Here is a 22,029-nt window from a genome sequence, read left to right on the forward strand (position 1 = left end):
ATCAGGTAGTATCACACGTTCACTCGAAGTAAATGCTGGTTTTCTACGTAATTTCAAAATTAGTCACACATCAACAAAAAACACAAAGCAATTCTAGTAACACACGCTAATATAAACAAGACCACATATTTGATCATATACCAGTCAACTACTTGTTAAAACTTAATTATATTGTCACCACCTTCTGAATAAACAGTTAAAAATATTCAAAAGGCACTCTTTAAAGTAGCATCACTGGATCTGGCTACCTGCAGATAGTATATCGCGAACTGGTCCTTCGTGCCACTTTCAAATGAACGCTACCTTACTATATCCATTCCACGTTTAGAAGAAGACTGAATTTAACCTTTCGCATGACTATCTACCTACCTACCCCTTACGAAGTTTGCGAACCATATTTTAAATAAAGGAAGACAAACCTGCGTATGTCGTTCTCACTGAACCAACACTATGTGATGGGCCTTGGCAGGTTGACTGCCATATGGAAAGCTACTCTAGCTTTTATCCAGTATCTTATATTGTTTCCTGACCGGTTTTAAACAGAAGGGGTGAAACGTCATTATGCATGAGTCTGCATGAGACAGGCAGAAAAACTAGTGCAGTCATAGTGTCTTAAATCCAGATCTGGTTCTCATCGAGGAGGAATTTTCTCACTCCCATCTACTACCTCTTCACTTACAGTAATCCGTCTTGTGTCTGTGAAGGCGCGTCAGTCGTATATAATAAACCCGAGAAGTAAGTGTAAAAATCATAAAAATGACGAAATTGTGACATTTGTAAGAATTAACAGATGGATTTAATATTATCATATTTTTACAGTCAAACCTCAGTGTTAACTTAATTCATTAAAATTTTAGAATTGTAGATAAGAGTCCTCCCCAGAACGTGGTGCAATAAACAGATTGGAACCGACATCATCTACGCAGGTGGTTAGTTATTTTCCTTTAGTTCCGAAGATAAGGAATTCGATCCCGATTGAGGTTTGTAACATTTGAGGGAGTTTGAATACGACAACTTCGCGTCGTTAGTCTCCGGAACGTCACAGAGCTCTTGTGAACCCAAATTCTGACAGACACAATTGTTAACATTAGACTGAAATAACTTCTTTAGTTAGGGCAATTAACTGAAGTATTAATAAGAAAGTTATCCCAGAGAAGACTGCTTGAACTATCTTCTCTCAACGAGTGATTGGAAAAATTACACTATCTGGTGATGACCCTACGTACAATGCAGTCTGACTTCAGCTTCCGTCAACTTAATGTATGATATTCAACATTTACTTTGGCTTTTGGCAAAGTTAACAAAGATGGTCGTACTGGAAAGTGACAACGATCAAAATAAGACATCTTGTTATACGAAAGAAACTAAAGAAGCATATGGGTCTCAAATATGTCACTACAACGTAGAGCCAATAAGAGAAGATAGGAAATAATAATGTGGTAGCTACTATAAACCAAAAGAGAGGCAGTATACTTCGACATCAAGGTCTCGCTTCACTCACTACCTGTAAGGTCCGGAGGTTGAAGTGATGATGATGATGATGATGATGATGCTTGTTTAAAGGGGCCTAACATCTAGGTCATCGGCCCCCTTATGGTACGAAATGAGACGAAACGTAATGACAAATTAAAAGTACAAAATCCTCCACTGACCAGAATTCAAAACGTGAGGACAATGGATGGATGGATGGATGGATGGATATGAAATTAAAACAATCAGTGGATCCGACCCGCAATGCCTCACATTCACAGAAACTGACGTAAAACAATAGTATTACTGACCAAGGGACTGCTTCTATAGCACAATACTGAATCGATGATTCTTGTAGTCTAAAGGGGTCCCAAATCCAAGTCATCGACCCCTCCTAATGGCACTTATCGCTAGGAAAGTAGAATCATAGTACTTGTCATGTTGCTATACTAATAAAAAGTAGCGTAAACTCGCGGTATTCCACACATTATGGTACTACTCACAGGTAATGAAATCTGCACGTGAAACACAGACCCATGGTGTTTCACACATTGTGCTGCCATTTACAGTCAACGCGAACCTATGGTATTCATCACATTAACAAGAGACTTGTACTATCTCGTGGTGTTCCTCACATAATGGGTACTAATCATAGGCAAGCCAGAACCATCGTGTCGCTCATATAGTGGTACTAATAACAGGTACTGTAAAAGCCGACAGCGCACTCTGTTGCTACTAATCACAAACCTATTTTGTACCTAACATAGTGGTACTACGCGCAAGTAATGGCGACCCATGGTGTTCGCCGCGTAGTGGTACTAATCACAAGTAGTCTCATGGTTCTAATTTGATCATCCCTTGGTCGCCCCTTAGGACAGGCAGGGGATACCGTGGGTGTATTCTTCGTGTGCGTCCCCCACCCACAGGGGGTTGTTGAAGTGTTAGTCAAGGTACACTGCATAAAAACGGTTTAACTCGGAATTATCTATATGTGGTAAGTAAATTACATTTTCTAGTAACACAGCCTACTATCGCCCATTAACAGATTATAATACGAAAGTCGAAGGTAATGTGAATGTGATAATATCAAAATATTCAAACAACCTGATAGGAAGATAAAGTTGAAATTTAAGGGGACAAATTGGGGAGATTTCCATGTTTTGGAAAGGGAAATGGGGAATGGGGTAAGTTACATAGAGAAGTGTTTGATAAATTTCCTAATTCTTTGAAATCATTTTAAAAATACAGGTACTATGTAAACAACTGAATGGGAATCAGAAAACCTGCGCGACAGTTCTAAGTACAAATCAATGATGACTGACTGACTGACCTAGTAAAACTTGACAAATCTTACGTGTGTTTTCGACTCCGATGTGCAGAGACTTCAATGCGGAAGTAAGAGAGCGTAACCTCAAATGAGCGGCGATTTTAATGCGATATAACCACTTAACCTTGCGGCTACACCTGGATCATGTAAGCTGACGAAATGATTTAGTTGCTTAGGAAACTACAATAACGTAATTTGATGACTATTTATATTTCATGATGTATAGACAGGTGAAGTGTTTATTCCTTTCACGAATGTGACACACCAATAGAAATTATTAAAACACGATTTGCACGTAGGTGGTACATAGTAATACTAATATGCTATTCTAGTATTTTACAGCCACTGAATTGATCACATGGAAAATTATTTGAAATTTTAAAATAAGTTACTTGAGGACTGAAAATATGAGGCATAACGTAATTGATGGCTAGGTATATGTTTGTTTTCAATACACTACTCTCTTAACGGAATAATGGTCGTAAACTTCATTCTTAGTCGAGAGACTTTGCTTTAATTCACACGCGAAATCTGACGTAGACTGATGTAGTTACATATGACCATCTTCTGGTTGTAAACATATGAATGATGATCAAAATCGCCAGAAGGAAACAATTGATGTGAAACAGGTCGTAAAAATCAGGCCGCTTAGACAATTCGCACCTGGAAACTGTTGAGGGACATAAGAGTGTGTCATCCCATCCCTTCTCAGGAAGCTTACAGGGGAATTTGTTCCATCCGTTGAGAGTAGTGCTGACATCCATTGCCCCCATTGCTTTGTCTGCCTCATCCCTTTCATCGTATGCTCGGCTAGGGAGGGCCCCTCATAGCCTCAGGTGATGATGGGTATCAGTATCGCATTACAATAAGTTCATGACGTCACATGTCACTTGCGTGACGTTGTACCACACGTAATTACAAAGATGATGCATGCGAAAACGCTCTGGTCTATTATTAGTTACTTTATTGGATCCTTATTTCCTAGTTAACAATATAAAATATGTTTGTTGTTACTAACTTGTGAATGAAAGTAAACTAGTTCATTTCACCACCAATACTGCCTTGGTGAAACCCACCATTACTCGATTTGTCAATGGACTATAGCGACAGACTGGTCTCACAATCAACTAATATTTATACACCAGTATAATTCACCAACAAAGGGTCCATGAACTATTTAAGACTATTGAAGTATTCGCGAAATTAATTCAAAATAATCGGTCACCACTGATCTGGATTATGGGCTGTCGCCAGGTGGGAGATTCCTAGTCAGTTTCTTACGATAATCTGAAGAAATATTCTCAGTTTTAATTTGAACACATTTCCTGGATAATGTTCTATGAATAACTGAATTACTTAATGTATTATTTATCGCCGACGTCTTAACTCAACGCAGAACATAACAGGGAACATATTTCTTTAAAAGGAAGGTTTCCTGAAGTAATCAATGTAGCGAATACTACAGAAATGAAGAATTAGCTCATCCACCTATATCCACTGAAGAGAAAACTGTAAATACTTAGCAAGTCTATGAATAGTCTAGACTTAGTGTTACAAGAAGTCTGTATTTACGGTCATGGATTGTTAATTTTATGAGCTATAACGCGCACTTTATAACCTAAGGACGAATAATAGTTTTCCAGGAAAGTGTAACTACTGTACCCTTTTGTGAGACTGCAACTAACTACTATTAACCATCACTTTCTCACCAGTGATTTTCACACTTACACTTTCCTTTCGTAACTTACCATTCTATCAACAGAAATGAGACCTTGAACAAACTGAAGTTGTCCAGTTTATTTGCTCTTCTAATCGACGGAGTAAATGTTCTTATGGTTGCTGGAACAAAGACTGAAGACTGTTTCAGAAAATTATTATTAGAGAGAAGAAGAAATTGTCAGCTTTTGGTTTCGTAACGAAAGTTTCATGTGAGTTCTCTTGGACCCAATACTAGTTACTGGTTTTACGTCGCTCCGACTCTGACAGGTCTAACGGCGACGATGTGGTAGGACAGGCCTAGGAAGGAAGCAACCATGGCTACAGGGAGTAGTGTAGTGTGTAAATGGAAAACCAAGGAAAACGATTTTCAGGCATGCCGTCAATGGGTTCGAACCCACCATCTCCAGAATGAAAGATAACGGTTACACTACCCAAAACGTACAGGAATGTTTGTTGATGCACGTAATACGTCTTAACAAGAGAAATTGAGGGCGCATGCTATAAGGTGACGCGGCGAAATGATTATGGGTAGGTCTAATCAGAATTGTAATATTTCAATTTATTTTCTGAACAAATGAAAAAACACTACTATTTTTATTTTTTCCTAAATTAAATTAGGGAAAATTCACGACTTTTATTTCTCCAGCCGTGAGATCATTCATTTTGATTATTTTACTGTTACTCAGCAAACAGACTACGAATACTTCAGCGACATCTTATTCTTTTAAAATAAAATGGTAGGGAAAACACGATCGCAGTAATTTTTTTGGCTAGGGGCTTTACGTCGCACCGATACAGATAGGTCTTATGGCGACGATGGGATAGGAAAGGCCTAGGAGTTGGAAGGAAGCGGCCGTGGCCTTAATTAAGGTACAGCCCCAGCATTTGCCTGGTGTGAAAATGGGAAACTACGAAAAACCATCTTCAGGGCTGCCGATAGTGAGATTCGAACCTACTATCTCCCGGATGCAAGCTCACAGCCGCACGCCTCTACGCGCACGGCCAACTCGCCCGGTAATCGCAGTAATTATTGCACAGAGAAATTGTGAGTGGGTCATCTAATGAGATAAAATTTGAAATTAACAGCACACACTAGGTATAATTTAATTGTCCGACTCGTTGGCTGAATGGTCAGCGTACTGGCCTTCGGTTCAGAGGGTCCCGGGTTCGATTCCCGGCCGGGTCGGGGATTTTAATCGCTTCTGATTAATTCTTCTGGCTCGGGGACTGGGTGTATATGTCCGTCCCAACACTCTCCTCATCATATTCAGACAACATACTACACTACCAACCACCACAGAAACACGCAATAGTGCTTACATACCTCCATAGAGGGTTGGCGTCAGGAAGGGCATCCGGCCGTAAAACAGGGCCAAATCCACATGTGCGACGCAATTCTCGCCCGCGACCCCACAGGTGTGGGAAAAGCGGCAGGAAAAGAAGAAGAAGACTAGGTATAATTTAATTGGCAGGTTCTAATTAAGGCTGGTTCTTACTAACAATACATTTCATTGAGATTTTTTTAAATATCAAACTAATAATATCCTGCTGAAAATTCAGTGTGTTTACTATAAATCTAGCACGTAATAGAGTGGGTAAAACGAACAAACATAACCGCACTGTGCTGATGTTTGTGATCTATCAGTTGAAGGCCAGCTGATTATAGAAAAGTATATATACAATATTTGCGGGAGTGCAAAGAACACACAACAATTACAGAGCAAAAGGAGCAAGTCGGATAGAGCTGAGAGAACGAGCGTGCGAAGGAATGTAGCTTGGACCATGACACTGAGACCGCAAGATTGCCAATACAATGATAATCCCCTGCAGGCTACAGGTGTACTCTTGCGTTTCCCACTCAACAAGAAGCGCTGTCAATCATCAACCTGGTGGCCGAGGGCTTCTACACGCATTGCGTAGCATGGCCCCATCGACACACGCACACACTTTCCAAAATGAGCAGTGACCAGGCCTTTGGCTTAGCTCGAAACTTCCCTACGTAAGAGCCCTAACTGCAGATTTCATGCAGAGTTCATGAAGTACATACCAGGTACATTTTTGTTAGAGGTAAAATGGAAGGGTACGACTTGGAATCCAATCAGAGATATCTTCCTATCCAGAGAATAGTTCTGAAAATTGGGCAACCGAGCTGTCCTGTACGTAATTAACGATACCGTGCAGCCTTAGATCTGAACTAAACATATAAAACCAATAATAATAATAATAATAATAATAATAATAATAATAATAATAATAGTAATAATAATAATAATAATAAAAGAAAACCTACAACCCGTTTTCCAGTCATTGACCAGGTCAGGGATAGAATCAATGAAGCAGATATAGGCTATTAGTACGACGGGTCGCCACTCCCAAGTGATTTATTAATGACTGATAGATGCTGTGAAATGAGAATGGGGAGTGTTGGTGGAATGAAAGATGACAGGGAAAACCAGAGTACCCGGAGAAAAACCTGTCCTGCCTCCGCTTTGTCCAGCACAAATCTCACATGGTGTGACCGGGATTCGAACAACGGTATCCAGTGGTGAGAGGCCGACGCGCTGCAGTCTGAGCACGGAGGCTTAATAATAATAATAATAATAATAATAATAATAATAATAATAATAATAATAATAATAATAATACGTAATCAACGTCCCATCACGTCAGATCTACGGAATTTTGCACTGAAAATATGTTCTTTAATGAACCAGTAAATTTACTGACATAGGTCTCTTACATTCAAAAACTGTAGAATAACAAATTGCGTTGGTATTCCACCCCACAAATTAAATTAAGAGAGGGCGAACAATTACGCCACACAGCCGATGTGTATTTGTTTTTCAGATTAACGTACAATGATAAATAAATAAATAAATAAATAAATAAATAAATAAATAAATAAATAAAACAATGAAATGATATTTTCTACCAATTTCCGAACGCTACGACACTACAACTATCCATTTCATTCCTATTCCTCTTTGGTGACAGTTTGATCAAATGAAAGGTATTGGATAAATATGAGCAAACGACTGTAACTCCAACCTTATATAAAGCTAAAAATAACATTTTACATTTCCCTGAACTGTACTGGTAATATGCTCATAACCAAACGACTACCAATAGTTGTATGTATGTATGTATGTATTAGTCCTCAGCCCGAAGGCTGGTTAGATCCTCAACAGATCCGCCATCAGCTGTCATAGATGGCCTAGGCATTACTGAAGAGGCATACTAGGGAAATGAGTATAATAATAGGTATTTTCACGTTGCTTTCCTCACCGAGCTAGAAGTTGCTATTACATATCAGTCTGCCACGCCCACTGAAATACATGCACCAACTGACCCTATGAGCAACATTTTCACATCATTCATAGCAGGGATTGGCTGCATAAGGAATGGCATTACTAGCATCACCAACAGTTAACAACTATAAATCTTTCAAGACTTCACCTTTAACCCGTTCCCAAATAACTTATCTAATGGCTCTTTCGAAATCTCAAGTCCCTCATGTGACCAATTCTTTAAGAGGCATTCAAAAAAAAATGTGAATGACAGTTTGTTACTAGAAATTATATGAAAGTTTAAAAGCTAATTTAATTACGATTTACATTTTGGACAAATATTTTTTTTGGTCTAATTTTAATCCTCTGAGTTGATTTTGTTGTTGAAAGAAATAGACAATTAAATTGAATGTATTGTGATCGTATGATGGATTTCTCACTCAATACATTCTAGAAAAAGATAAGTAAATTATACTTCAGGGGAATGGAAAATGAAGTAATCTCATATTCCGTTACAATTAGATTTTCATAAATTGCAGTACTGAGTGGGATACTTCGAAAATAACAATTTTAGGTCAATTTTAGTTTAAATAATAGGGAAAGTTTTAATGTGTTTATTGATTTAAGGTGTAACCCACGGGACGTACAGTTTCAAGTGTGCTATCATAACCACTGCGATGTGAATTTTCATTTCGAAAATTTCACTTTGAGTGCCTATGATTCAAGCCACGTCTACTTAGGTGGAGATATTGAAGTCATTCAGCTATTACACTCGCTAGTCAACAGTAATTTAAAACTAAAGTAGGAATAAAATAATAAGTAGAAACCGAGAGGATAGTGTAGGGGACACAAAGTTCATATATTAGATCAAATTAAACAAGTAAAGGACATTTCTCCCAAACAGAGCTAGTCTACGCGAGTTTAGTTACTCACGGCCAAATTTCAGCGAGCTTGTCCTTATCGCTCAGCTGCTGTGGCAGCTTGTAGCACTCGTAGATGAAGCTCATGCCCTGGCTCTGGTCGTCCGCCCCGGCGCCACTGATATTCAACATGGCTGTGGTGGCAGCAGTCAATGGGTGCTCGTAGTAGGCCCTCCAAGAGCTCTCCTCAGCGCCGCCCCCGACTTCGGCGGATGGCATGTCCGCCATGCGGGCCAGCGGAGTGCCCGAACGAGACGTGAGCGCCTGCCCCTGGAGATACTCCTCGCCCGTCTCTTTGCGCTTCCTGCAACAATAACGACACCCATACGTTTACTACGTGCAGGGCACTTGCGCACTAGTAAGAGAGGATTCCACATAAATAACAAGCCCTGAAACCAAAGACATTTCGATCCCCTACTCCCTTGACCATCACTAGTCCGTTGTATAAATGGTAAGATTGAGGGAAACAAAGTCATGCAATTACTGTATATTATTTACGCTAAACGAACTAAGACATTTAGTAGCAGTACACAATTTGACATTTCCGATAAATTTTAAGTTTAACTAGAGATAGAGGAAGATAGATTGAATAAACAAAATCTCTCGGATTTTAAAAGTTTCAGCGTGTAGACAGCTGGAAGTCAGCTATCAGTTTTCCATCGATCCTTTGGATGGAACATTAATCGTAAGTTAGCAATTTCAGAGTGAATCACAAAATAGCTTTGCGTGAGAGATTTAGGAATATAGTCTCCCAGCTGAATCAGACATGTGTACCACTTAAAAATACCACACTTCTTGTCACATTTCCAGTCCGACCTGCCTTCGTTAACTTTGTTTCCCAACACCAATAGTTCTACATTTGCGAGGTGTAGAAGACTTTCTTTACTTTACCATTTTCAGACTTTCGTGGCTTTACAGCCCCGTTCCGTTATTCCTCGAATGATCTAATCTCGTAGTCTTCCTTCCAGAAATATGAAAGTTGTGCTTCTCCTTCATGAACTAGGTTATTTAATGTGTTACCCGTGTGTTTTCTTGAATTTCAAGAAGAAATGCCCAAATAGTTCGAAAGAATCCTCTAAATTAACAACTAACTCACTGAGACATTTATGATTGTGTTTTATACAAGGAATTAGTTAAAATAAACTATGACTGTACCGAAATTACTGATAAATTACCGGAGTAGTTGGCACTATGCTGGAGTAATAACGTATTTACATAATGAGGATTGTTTTAAAATCTTGTATAATTTAGAGAGAGATTATCTCCATTTTAAAATTGAAGAGACTCTTGAATTTCGACTATCGAAGATGTCACTAGTGAGGGGGTGTCGAAGGAAAAGATGCGATGGTATTGAACGATGCAATGAAAATGATATAATAAAAGTATCCGGGTAAGAGATCGTAAACTTCGAGATCTTACCTTGAAAGACCAACTTGGTGCTCAAAATCCAGTCTGCTTGTTATAGCAGCATTTTGAAGGAAGCTTAGTATGGAGCAATTCAAACCTTCTGACAAACAGTAAGTAGAAGAGTACACTTCCGATTAATTTTGGTACTGTCCTATTTACTGCAAGCATCACAGTGTACACAAGTTTCGAAAGTAACTCTATAGGCATCTTACGGGCTAAACAACCCTGAAAAGGACGATTAAACATTGCTAAATATGATGTCAATACCAGGTTCGCGAGTTTGCAAATAAATGCTATCAGGCAGGGTCATATCAATTAAGACCCCCATAATGTTTGTTAATGAAGAAGAGCTTTCTTAAATAGGGCATAAATAGCAAGAATATTTACAAGATAAATAGTTGCTAATTACTTATTTGCAAGCATTACTTTGTCCTATTTAACCTCACTTTCAGAGTTGAAAATCATATTGGGCAGTAAATTATTATTTATTATTTATTAATAATAATAATAATAATAATAATAATAATAATAATAATAATAATAATAATAATAATAATGTTATTTGCTTTACGTCCCACTAACTACATTTTAAGGTCTTCGGAGACGCCGAGGTGCCGGAATTTAGTCCCGCAGGAGTTCTTTTACGTGCCAGTAAATCTACCGACACGGGGCTGTCGTATTTGAGCACCTTCAAATACCACCGGACTGAGCCAGGATCGAATCTGCCAAGTTGGGGTTAGAAGGCCAGCACCTTAACCGTCTGAGCCACTCAGCCCGGCATTATTATTATTATTATTATTATTATTATTATTATTATTATTATTATTATTATTATAAGAAGAAGAAGAAGAACGGCTCAGATAGAAGTTTTCATACATCGTGAACTGATGCTACCTAGATGGCCTGTGCAGTAATTTTGACGTTCCGATCGCCCTGCCATCTAGGAGCGAAGCGCAACTCTACTTGACGGTTTCCTAAGACTGAGTTAATTTTGTCCGTATGACTCAGAGTGCTCCACTAGTGGTCTTAAATATGTCACTAATTACAATATGGAGTGACGACAATACTACCTTCCCGTCATAAAATAACCACCTCGACCGCGATCGCAATCGGCCCACGATCTTGAAACCATGTGTACGATACTATCTCGGAAAGACTGAGGCGGTTTCAAAGATTTGAAAATAAAATACTGATGTAAAATTATGATGTGGTGGCGAATCATGTTCATGTTTCGAAAATTTTATTTTGAAAGTAGACGTACAAAAAATGGACAAATTAGAGGACTATCACACCAAAAGATCTCACGACTTTAAAACACGATACTGAAAACACAATACTGAAGCAGCTTAAGGAAGAGATCGGGAGAAACCTGACAAATCATCGACTTTAGGTATAGATTATCTTTGGACATGGCAGAAGAAAGGGTTCAGGATACTAAAAGAAGTAATCTGTCGGGTTGACTAATTCAGGCGGTTCTCGGTTTCTGAGCCCATGTCGGTGGCTTCGGTCCTAACATTTGACAAATGCGTCAGCCTTGTGTCAGTAGATTTACCGGCACTTAGAACAACTCCAGAGGGATGACATTTTGGCACCTTAGCGTGTCTGAAAACCGTAAAAGAGTAGTTGATGGGACGTGAAATCATCATTATTAACATCTTCTAGTCTTGCATGATGTCATATATAATGACTAGGGCTCGGATGTTTAAGACCTAAAAATAGCCCAAATAAGCAAGCAAATATGACCTTAAAAGTGACGAAATATGACCTAAAAATTACAAAATATGATCCGAAAATGAGTAATTTAAATCTGGTCATTTGAAAATAAGTTATAAATCGAAACGGCAATTCCTTTGATACATATTTGTTAACTAAATTCTTTATTCTTACTTTCATATTCATTTTCTGAACATGCATGTTAAGCAGTTATTCACAGTCTATTGTCTTTGATTTGATTTGTGACTACATACCGATAAATTAGTAAGTTTGCTAACATTATCAGATTACACAACATTTTAGAAGTCAAAACAATTTTTCACCCTGCATTGGTGGTTTGAAATAAGAAAAAAAACTAGAAATCACTCTACTTTTAAAAAATGTTTTGGAAAGTTTAGGCCCAGATTTCATTAATGTTACTAAAATGCGGTAAGGTTTAAACTGAGCACCACAAAACGAATTAAGTAGGTGTCTTTCAATACATTATGGTAGGGCGGCAGGGCGTATTGCGTAAACTCGCATAGCTTTTTCATTCTTCTCCGCGGGTGCAATTAAATTGTATGAAAAGATTCATCTTCAAAGCATCAGACGAGAAAGACGTCCGATTATCACTTAACACATTCTTGTAAGGAAAGAAGCTCCTTTCTTCGTCACAAGACGTTATTGTTGCATATTTAAATAATATTAAACCACTACTGTCGAGTATGCACTCATCTTGAAGTGTACTGGTACCTTCTGCTCTAAGAACATCATTTATCTTGCACACACGCAAAAACCGTCATTTCTATTAAGCACGTTTTGAAGTTTCCGCTTTACACTGTCGCCAACTATTCCATGTGATTGTTGTACTGAAAGTTCAACACTTCTCACAATTTCAGTACTTGCATGAGTTTCTAAGCTAGCAGCTCCTAAACGAGTAATTGCACTGGATATATTGTAATTCCAAAGTTGGACTTAATATATGTCAGACTTTCTGACAAACTGTTGGAAATTATTATTATTATACAATCTTCCTGCAACAGCTGCAGGTTGCCCAAAGACAAAGAGTACCTTCACAACAATAATGGATGTGGATACAATAGATAATGTGTTCGTATGATGTTAAATGTAGGCAGTCGAGTGAGGCATGTCAAACATTTATTTGAGGTCCGCAAGCATGGTTCTTGAAGATCATGATGGACTTCTTGAGTGTGGTAATGGCGATGTTATAGATAAAATCTCTATTTAGCCCAAAGGTATTGCAGAAGTTGACAAAAAATGCAGGTATTGTTCCTCGAGCACCTAACATCAAGCCGATTACAGAAATGGATGAGAGCTTATATTTTTGCTTGTAGAAGTCCGCCGTTTCTTCATAAATTCTTCTTTTTTCTGCATCGACCTCTTCCGGCTGGTTTTCGTTGGTCTCAAATCTAATTGTTGGATCAATGATGAAACCTTCAGAACAGGCAGATTATTCAACGTGTATTAACTACAGATGTGATACCGATAAGCAGTTTGGTGAACACTAGTTCGCATTCGGTAAGTTGAAGATGATTTTCCACAGCTACCTTCAGCTGTCGCCGAAATATGACGAGAAATATGACGTTTCTACGAAAATAGCTCAAAATATGACCTTATGACAAAAATAGCCAAAATATGTGTTTATATGACAAATAAAAATCACTTCTTAATTGTTACGATAATCACCTGATTTGCACCGAAATCCAATCAGGCAAGAAAATAGAGACAAAAAAAAAACGATGACTTTTCCTAAACATCCGAGCCCTAATAATGACCATAGTCACAGGCCCTGCATTTCATGTGGAATCCGAATCACAAGTATATCACTTTCATTTCGAATAATCCCCGCATTGGCCGAAATTCGAACTGTGGTCATCTTGGAGAGAAGCCAGTGACGATGACCGCTGCTACTACGTCCCGCTCAAGATGTTAGCAGTGACAAAGATAACCATATAGCAGAACAAACCCTTAGTCAGTTAAAAACTGTAAGAAATGAGATGTTGACCAAGCTTTCTGTTTATCACAAAATCATCGGGATTTTCTTTGTAATTCTTTTAGCGACACACGAACCGAGATAGTGTTGCCATATGTCCAAAAATACCGAAATTATCTCGAATTTTAGCTACGAAAAAGTTGTTTCGCCTAAAATATTTAATTTTTGCAAATGTTCTGAATGTTTACTAACACGGGGAAAATGTTAAGGCACATAATTTGGCGGTTAGTTATTTACTTAAACTGAAACAGTCACATTCAATTAAAATCCTTATCAACTTTCTCTGGAAAAGAGTAGTGTAGAATGATTAATTATCACAGAGTTTGTGACTTGCTTCTGTAGTTACAAGAAGCTTGATTAGTCCTTTCTGTATGCTTGATTATGAATTCATACGTACTGATAACGCTACAAGTTCGTTTATTCTTTGCCATTCCTTGCGTTGTTAGTGCTGTTGTTTAAGCTTGTATTTTATTTTCTTTGCGTTTTTCAATCTATTCAATAAAGGAATATGTGACTTCAAATAAAGCAATGTTAACGTTGCAATACAATTATGACAACATGACATTTGTTGCATATTTTTATTACCTCACGAATAAAGAAGTAATATTAACAAATATTTCACGATCTGACAAGTACTCAGAAGAGCAACGTAAACAGAAAGAATGCGTGTATGTCTATCCCTTAGTACCCTTTCTTGATACGGGGTTAGGGATGACTTCAGATGAAATTATATTGCATGTTTTCGGGTTCAAATTCCCTTCCCCACTCCAAGCTCAGTTAAGGATGTAATGAAAATGAAATTGGGTAAAGAGGTGGAAGAAATCGGCTATGACCTATGCATAGGAACTGTCCCGGAATTTGTTGAAGTGAAAATGAGAAACCACAGAAAACTATTCTCAGGACAGCCGATAGACGGGTTCGAACAAACTCGTCTCCCGAATGCACAGCTTGGACAAAACCGTAGCGAGTTAAGACACGCGACCACTCCGTTCGGCATAAATGTGTAACTGTACAAAATAAATTCAGTTTAATATTATTTTGTTGTGCTATTAATACTGAAATAAAATCGTTAATATTATCTGTCTCTGAAATGGGGGGTAAATATGAAAAGATATGTACAGACTTGCTGCATCAAATATCCTGAATTTTTAAGAAAATGGTACGGGAACCCTAATCAGGTAGGTTTCCTGTGAGATGGACAAGTTTGGGCTAGGAATAGCGGCAATTTTCTTAAAATAAAGCCTTTGCATTTGCCCAATGTAAAATGGGAAAGCATGGAAAATAGTCTTCAGATTGCTGTCGGGTTGTAACCCACTATTAACCAAATTGTCGTTGCGCGTCGAAATACAGGCACAATGCTGAGGGGAGAAATACTGACCCGCAGCACATGTATCACTTACAACGAAAATTCGTCGGAGTTCATGTAATACTGAACTTTAGATGAGAGAACCTCTCTGGTCAGAGTTCAAACCCGAAATATTATCACATAGTGGTTTTTGTAGACGGAACGACGAAATGAAAGTTTATAGCTACACGGGATCATGTTTTCAGATACCTACTGGGATGTTCTGAGTCACGATTTTCAAACTGCGCTCTTTTGCTTTTACAGCCTCGTTGCCTTTCGTATCAAATATCTTCTCAGTTGTAATCATGGAAATATACTGACTAAGAATAAAATCCTTGATCGAGATTGAAGCGAAAATTGAGACGTCCTGCTTCCTGACGTCTTTACCATTATTGTGTACAGCCTGTTTTTTTATTATTTATTTACTTATCTATTCATATTGTGCTCAAATGGACGTAGTTTCATACACGATAAATTTAACTGTGTCGATCTTAGAGAGAACGAGCTGGGGATCGAACTAACAGTCTCTAGCCATGGCCTTGCCCCTCCCCCAACCCCCCCTCCCACACACACACACACACGAAATGGGAGGGTTATTACGGAGAATTGCCGTTGGCATGACGTGACCATCATATTTATACAACACTTAGAGTGAGAGAGAGAACACAAAACACCCTAACACTGTTCGGCATCATATATTTATCTCAGAAGAAAATCACGCCGATGGGTGTCGAATTGCAGCCCAACAATTGTTGTTATTTGGAAGGAATTACTTCTGTGAGAGAAGAACAACGGCTTGAGCTTTCTGAATGATGGGAGGAGGTGACGACATGTAAGTAAACTGATGGGTATTGCTCCTTCACATCCCACGTAGCACACTATGTTATGCTTTTCTCACATTCCGGTGTAGTCGCGAATGCGAATAGTTTCGCAGATTTAGACTTGGCCCTTTTGTACGCTCCGATGCTCTTTATGATGCCAAATGTATGTAGAGGTTGGTAGTATGGCGAGTTCTGTGCAGGCCATATGAAGAAGTTCGCATTGGGACAAACACCCAATCTGCAAATCAGAGGAAATAAGCAGACGTGGTTAAACTACCAGAACCGTTCAGTAATCAAACACGAGGCCCTCAGAAGCGAATGTATCGACGCTGACAAATCAACCAAGGAGTTGGACTCTCTTAAAGAAAACAATACGACACAGTTTCTTACGGCTTATTTAATCCGTGACGTTTTACGGAGTTGATAACTGAAGTTGCTATCAAAATGTACAGTCTACTCGCAGGTTTCCAAGCACATATAACTGTTACTCGTCGAGAAATGCAAAATACTTTTTTTTGCTTGGGCTTTACGTCGCACCGACACAGATAGGTCTTATGGCGACGATGGGATAGGAAAGCCCTAGGAGTTTGAAGGAAGCGGCCGTGGCCTTAATTAAGGTACAGCCCCAGCATTTGCCTGATGTGAAAATGGGAAACCACGGAAAACCATTTTCAGGGCTGCCGATAGTGGGATTCGAACCTACTATCTCCCGGATGCAAGATCACAGCCGCGCGCCTCTACGCGCACGGCCAACTCGCTCGGTGCAAAAAATACTTACTCCGTAACTAGCTTTAACATGCAGAATAGCACAACCGAGGACGATCTATCTTAAGAAAAGAAATGTGCTTCACTTCGAACATTGATATAGGAATTACAAAGATGCTTTTGAATAGTTGTGCCTAGAGTGTGGCAGTGTATGAAAGGAAGATAATATACATGTTTGGAATGTGGCATTACAGTAGAACGCTGAGGGTGAGATGAGTAGATTGCATCACAAACGAAGGGCAAATGAATCGAGATGCTGGGAGGAGAATGATGCGGTGAAATCTGACTAGAAATAGAAATTAAAATGAAAACACACACCTTGAGATACCCAGAATAGTAGTAGTAAACACGCATAAATATGGAAAGTAGATTAAGGTAGATGTAGGATACATTAGCTAAAGTTAGGATAGGAGAGGGTGGCATGGAGAGCTGGTCTGATGACCCAAACGACAAACATTATCATCATCATCGTCATCATCATCATCAGGGGAGTGGTTAGTAGTGGCTTAGTTACAGACTCTCCACTCAGATGATCGAGGATCGAACCTGGACGATCCCGGGTAGACACATTCGCTTGAAAGAAATTGGTGGCCCCAGTAACTTCAGAAATACTCAAAATAAGCACTAAAGACCACCATCACCATCGTCATCATCATCAAGTTGGTAAAAAGTACCTTCAAATGAATAAAACATCGTAAGAGAATACTGCATTAGAGACCACTAGCTTCATAAAATCCGAACCGAAATAAAAGGACATTCAGACCCACCATTACAAGCACCCTATTCAGAACCTATTGATAACGATATTATTTATGAGTGAGTTTTTCACAGAATTCGGAACACTGTTGTCTTTTGCAAACACGTCGTAATTTCTTTTACTAAAGACACAGATCGTTTGTGGGACGTCTAAAACTATATTTTTTATTGAGCTATTCACATGACAAACCCAAACAACCTGTTGATCTGACCCATCCTTATTTTGTTCGAGAGAAATTAGTTTTCTTTCTGCAGGATAATAATATACCAGCGTCATTAAAATCTAGAAACCGACGAAACCGTACACTCCTAGCTTGACCAAGTAACGATTTGGATACACAGTCGTTGTCACATTACAATATTCATGATGCATAAACGTCTGGCACGAAGTTTGTCTCATCTGCTATTCTGTGTTACTTGCCGTACACAGAGTTGGTAGAACATTCGCGTTATGGAAATATTCTTCTTTGTCCTTGCGTGTATACGTATAGTAAAGCAGTAACTTCTAAATTGGTGGGAAATAATTAGGGGAGTACATTTAATTGTTTTACGGCATTATTTTCTCCTTACTTCTTGTTCACAAAACGACGAGCGTGCTCTACAGCAAACCTCACGCGAGTGGCCGTGATGCCTCCTGGTGGACGAGTGGTTAACAGCGATATACGTACGAACATTGACAGTGGGTTCATATGAATATGCCCTGAATACATTCTGCCAACACTAAGTAGTATAATAATAATAATAACAACAACAACGACTATAAGACCTGAGGCAATGCTCTAATAATAATAATAATAATGTTATTTGTTTTACATCCCACTAACTACTCTTTTACGGTTTTTGGAGACGCCGAGGTGCCGGAATTTAGTCCCGCAGGAGTTCTTTTACGTGCCAGTAAATCTACCGACACGAGGCTGACGTATTTGAGCACCTTCAAATACCACCGGACTGAGCCGGGATCGAACCTGCCAGGTTGGGGTCAGAAGGCCAGCGCCTTAACCGTCTGAGCCACTCAGCCCGGCGCAATGATCTAATATGATCTAAATATGCCCTAAATTGTTTAAAATTATAATATCTCCCAGAATGTAAATTAAAAATACATTATAATAGTATCTTTCCTTCGGAAATAATTCTTATATTAATCTCTGATTACTCTATTTTCACGACAGAAACACTGACGTAATAATTTTGCACATTATGGCCAGATATTTGTATTTTAAAAAATATAAAATTAAATGCTAGATCTTGTTCTAATTAAATACATTTTAACTAAAATTGAATGAAGAATGAAAACAAAAAATTGTACTACTTTGTCAATTAATGTGTGGAGGATCAGCAGTTATCAATTTTTCTTTCAAATACCTGTTTAACCAATGCAAAAAAATAGCACCACTTTCACTCACGTTCCTTATTAAACCGAACGAGTAAAAATGATTAAGGGCAGCAGCGTTAAAATACGATTAGATTAAACCACTATAGAATACAAGGGTTTTGAGAGAGTGTGATTAAAAAGAAAATTGACGTAAAAAATCGGTAAATAAGTAAACAAACTTATTAGTATATCCTTTAAACTTACAATCTGAGATATTTCGAATTTCCTCTCGTAAGGGAAAATATAATTTAATATAAGTAGTATAATATAATAAAATAGTACCAACTTATGAGGCCAAAACAATGAATGGTACAAAGATATTGAAAGAATAATTTAAAAATCATTGTCCGAATTATTTAGCTGTTATATTTTCTTGAATTCGCCAAACTAAACAAAACAAGCAATATATGCATACTTCCGAAATTTCAATTTGCGATGGTTCTTAGTTTTCTATTCGAAGTTAAAACACTAAGTGAAAATACATTATTATAAACTGACTTTATAGGACCAATATCAAAATTTCAATGCGCGAAAAGGCACCAGCAAGCAGTCTTTCTGAAAGGAATAAAACGACTTCGACATTCCTTGGGAATGAGGGCATCGGTTCACTCATGGTTAGCAACTCCATATACAGGTATTTTCATTATAGAAACTACGGAGTTTACATTAAGAAATGTGTCATGACACTAAGTTCTCCCAACGGTATAGGGTCACGAGACCTTTCGACCCTGCTGACCGCTCATCAGGTGGCATGATACGTAGGCAAGTAGCGACGAAGCGTCTTCCGCGAATGTGACTTGAGCAAGACTAAACGGTGAAACTGGCTACGAGCAGATATCTCGACACACATTGCTACATCCCATTGAAGATAGTCTCAATTTTATTTATTTCAGGCACACGGATCCGGCCTAGAAAATACAAGAGAGGCGTAATTATACTAATGACCTTATCCCCAGATTTATCACTTTTCGAGAGGAAAAACGTTCGGGGTCTCGCTCAGGCTTCGTCAGAAAAAAGTACCGAGTTAATACTGAACAACGGAAAAGAAGTGGCTGGATAAATGCTAATCCGAAGTTACGGATAATGGAAATCTTCACCTACCACTCCTTCAAGGGTTTTAATAGCCTCTAGGGAGATCACTAGCTTTCGCTTCAAAATTCAAGAGATATTCTAGCTAATATATACGTACGGATATTTGGATTAGTATCCAGCGTAGTGGCCTTCTGTTCACAGCGCCCTGTGTTCAATTCACGGCCAGGCCGGAGACTTTCACCGCATTTATTAATTCCTCCAGCTAAGGGTCTGTGTGGCGATTGCCTTCATACACATCTTCATTTACATAAAACCAATCACATTATCAAGCACCACAGAAACATGCAATAGCGAATACATCCATTCACAGATGACCGGGCGAGTTGGCCGTGCGCGTAGAGGCGCGCGGCTGTGAGCTTGCATCCGGGAGATAGTAGGTTCGAATCCCACTATCGGCAGCCCTGAAAATGGTTTTCCGTGGTTTCCCATTTTCACACCAGGCAAATGCTGGGGCTGTACCTTAATTAAGGCCACGGCCGCTTCCTTCCAACTCCCAGGTCTTTTCTATCCCATCGTCGCCATAAGACCTATCTGTGTTGGTGCGACGTAAAGCCCATAGCATTCACAGATGGTTAACGTCAGGAAGGGCACCTGGTCGTAAAACTAGGATTAATACGCAATAATGCTGACCCGATATGATTGGAAAAAAATGCCAAGATAAAATTCAAGCTAGGCAACCAGCCATACAGGGGATATATAAGGAATTAATGTTTTGTTAAATTTATTTCAGGCATATTGCAGTAGCTTTTAAAGTGAATGAATACTTATCACCAGTCCGCTTGACAGAGAAAATGGTTAAGTTCCTTGTGCTTGAAGTACCATGCGGAATTGTAGTCCTCTACTCAGAAATTAGCCTTTTTTTGTTAGAGAGCGATTGCATTTGCTCCTCTTTCGTAATGAAAAAAAGTTACTGCTTTGTGTATCAACATTATGTCAGTCTACATCACTAAAATCCCTCCTAAATTGGCTGTTAGAAATAATTAAATACGGAGCTGGTCTAAAATTCTGGCAAGGTTCCCGGTTTCACATAACCAACCGAAATTGTGAGCTCCTTCAACAACAACAAAAAACTTGTTACATTAAACGAATCATATTATTAAAGGCAATGTATGGGAATGGAGAGCTTAAACACTTGATAATTCAATTTGTTTCATTGTCATTATGAGAGACAACCTTTTGAAATCAAAAGGTTTAAAACTGCTATTCACACAAGGTAATCACTCTCGGTGACACGAGAATAAAGTTATCTTGGTCTGTATCGACAGCGGGTCCTCCAACAATACTGCGGCCGCAATTAAAGTGACACATAGGGGCTTGCAAGATAATTACACTCTGTCCTCCTCCCTATTCATCGCGAGGACATCTGGAGGGAAGGGACCGGACTACAGTGTCACTGTATATTTGAGATTACCTAATCGTTACTGTCACAGCTGTGAAGAGAAGCCTACAGAACTAACAAAAACTGCATAGCGGTAGAGAATTAACAAGTTAGAGCATCTGTTGTCAATGAAATCTGCTCATGTTCTTTCTCTTCAGATTTTCTACTCCTATATTTGTGCGAGAACGCATGGTGACGATTGAATACCAAGATTGATACCAACTTATTTTACAAATTTCTTGAAACCGAGTTTTTTGGCGTTCAGCATTATTGAAAATTCAGCAACTTAATTTTAAACTTCGTGCTGCACCAGACAAGGATACAGACTTTCTTACTATCATTATGACATTAAAAATGAAAGACTGCCACGCGGTCAAAAAAAAAAAAAAACTTCACAGTAGTCTTTGCGATTCGAACAAATATTTCGGTATTAGAAACTGAATATGGGTGAATTAAAACAAGGAAACATGAATACTTGGGACTTGAGACATTTGCACCGTATAATTAAACTTAATCTGAAGTATCATCTTCTTCAGATAGGCGTGCTTTTCCGATTGTTCTCCACAAGTATCTCCTGCCTGGATATATGAAACTGTTGTGGATTCTATACAGGTGGGTTACCCTACGAGCTCTTCGCAGCGTTCGCATTTCAACAAAATGCAGA

At 38.7% G+C, this 22,029-nt stretch overlaps 1 protein-coding gene across 1 annotated transcript in view; it reads right to left on the minus strand.

Annotated features, from left to right (window-relative positions):
* grh (grainy head) overlaps positions 1–18,233 on the minus strand; it is a 190,892-nt gene extending 172,659 nt beyond the window's left edge. Inside the window, exons 1-2 of the mRNA XM_068227385.1 lie at positions 18,094–18,233; positions 8,737–9,027 (exon numbers count right to left, since the gene is read on the minus strand). Of these exons, the coding sequence (XP_068083486.1) occupies positions 8,737–9,027; positions 18,094–18,233 (431 nt within the window). The remainder of the gene's footprint in view (positions 1–8,736; positions 9,028–18,093) is intronic.
* Positions 18,234–22,029: the final 3,796 nt, after the last annotated feature.

Source organism: Anabrus simplex, chromosome 4, assembly GCF_040414725.1.
Source record: "Anabrus simplex isolate iqAnaSimp1 chromosome 4, ASM4041472v1, whole genome shotgun sequence".
NCBI classification, from domain to species: domain Eukaryota; kingdom Metazoa; phylum Arthropoda; class Insecta; order Orthoptera; family Tettigoniidae; genus Anabrus; species Anabrus simplex.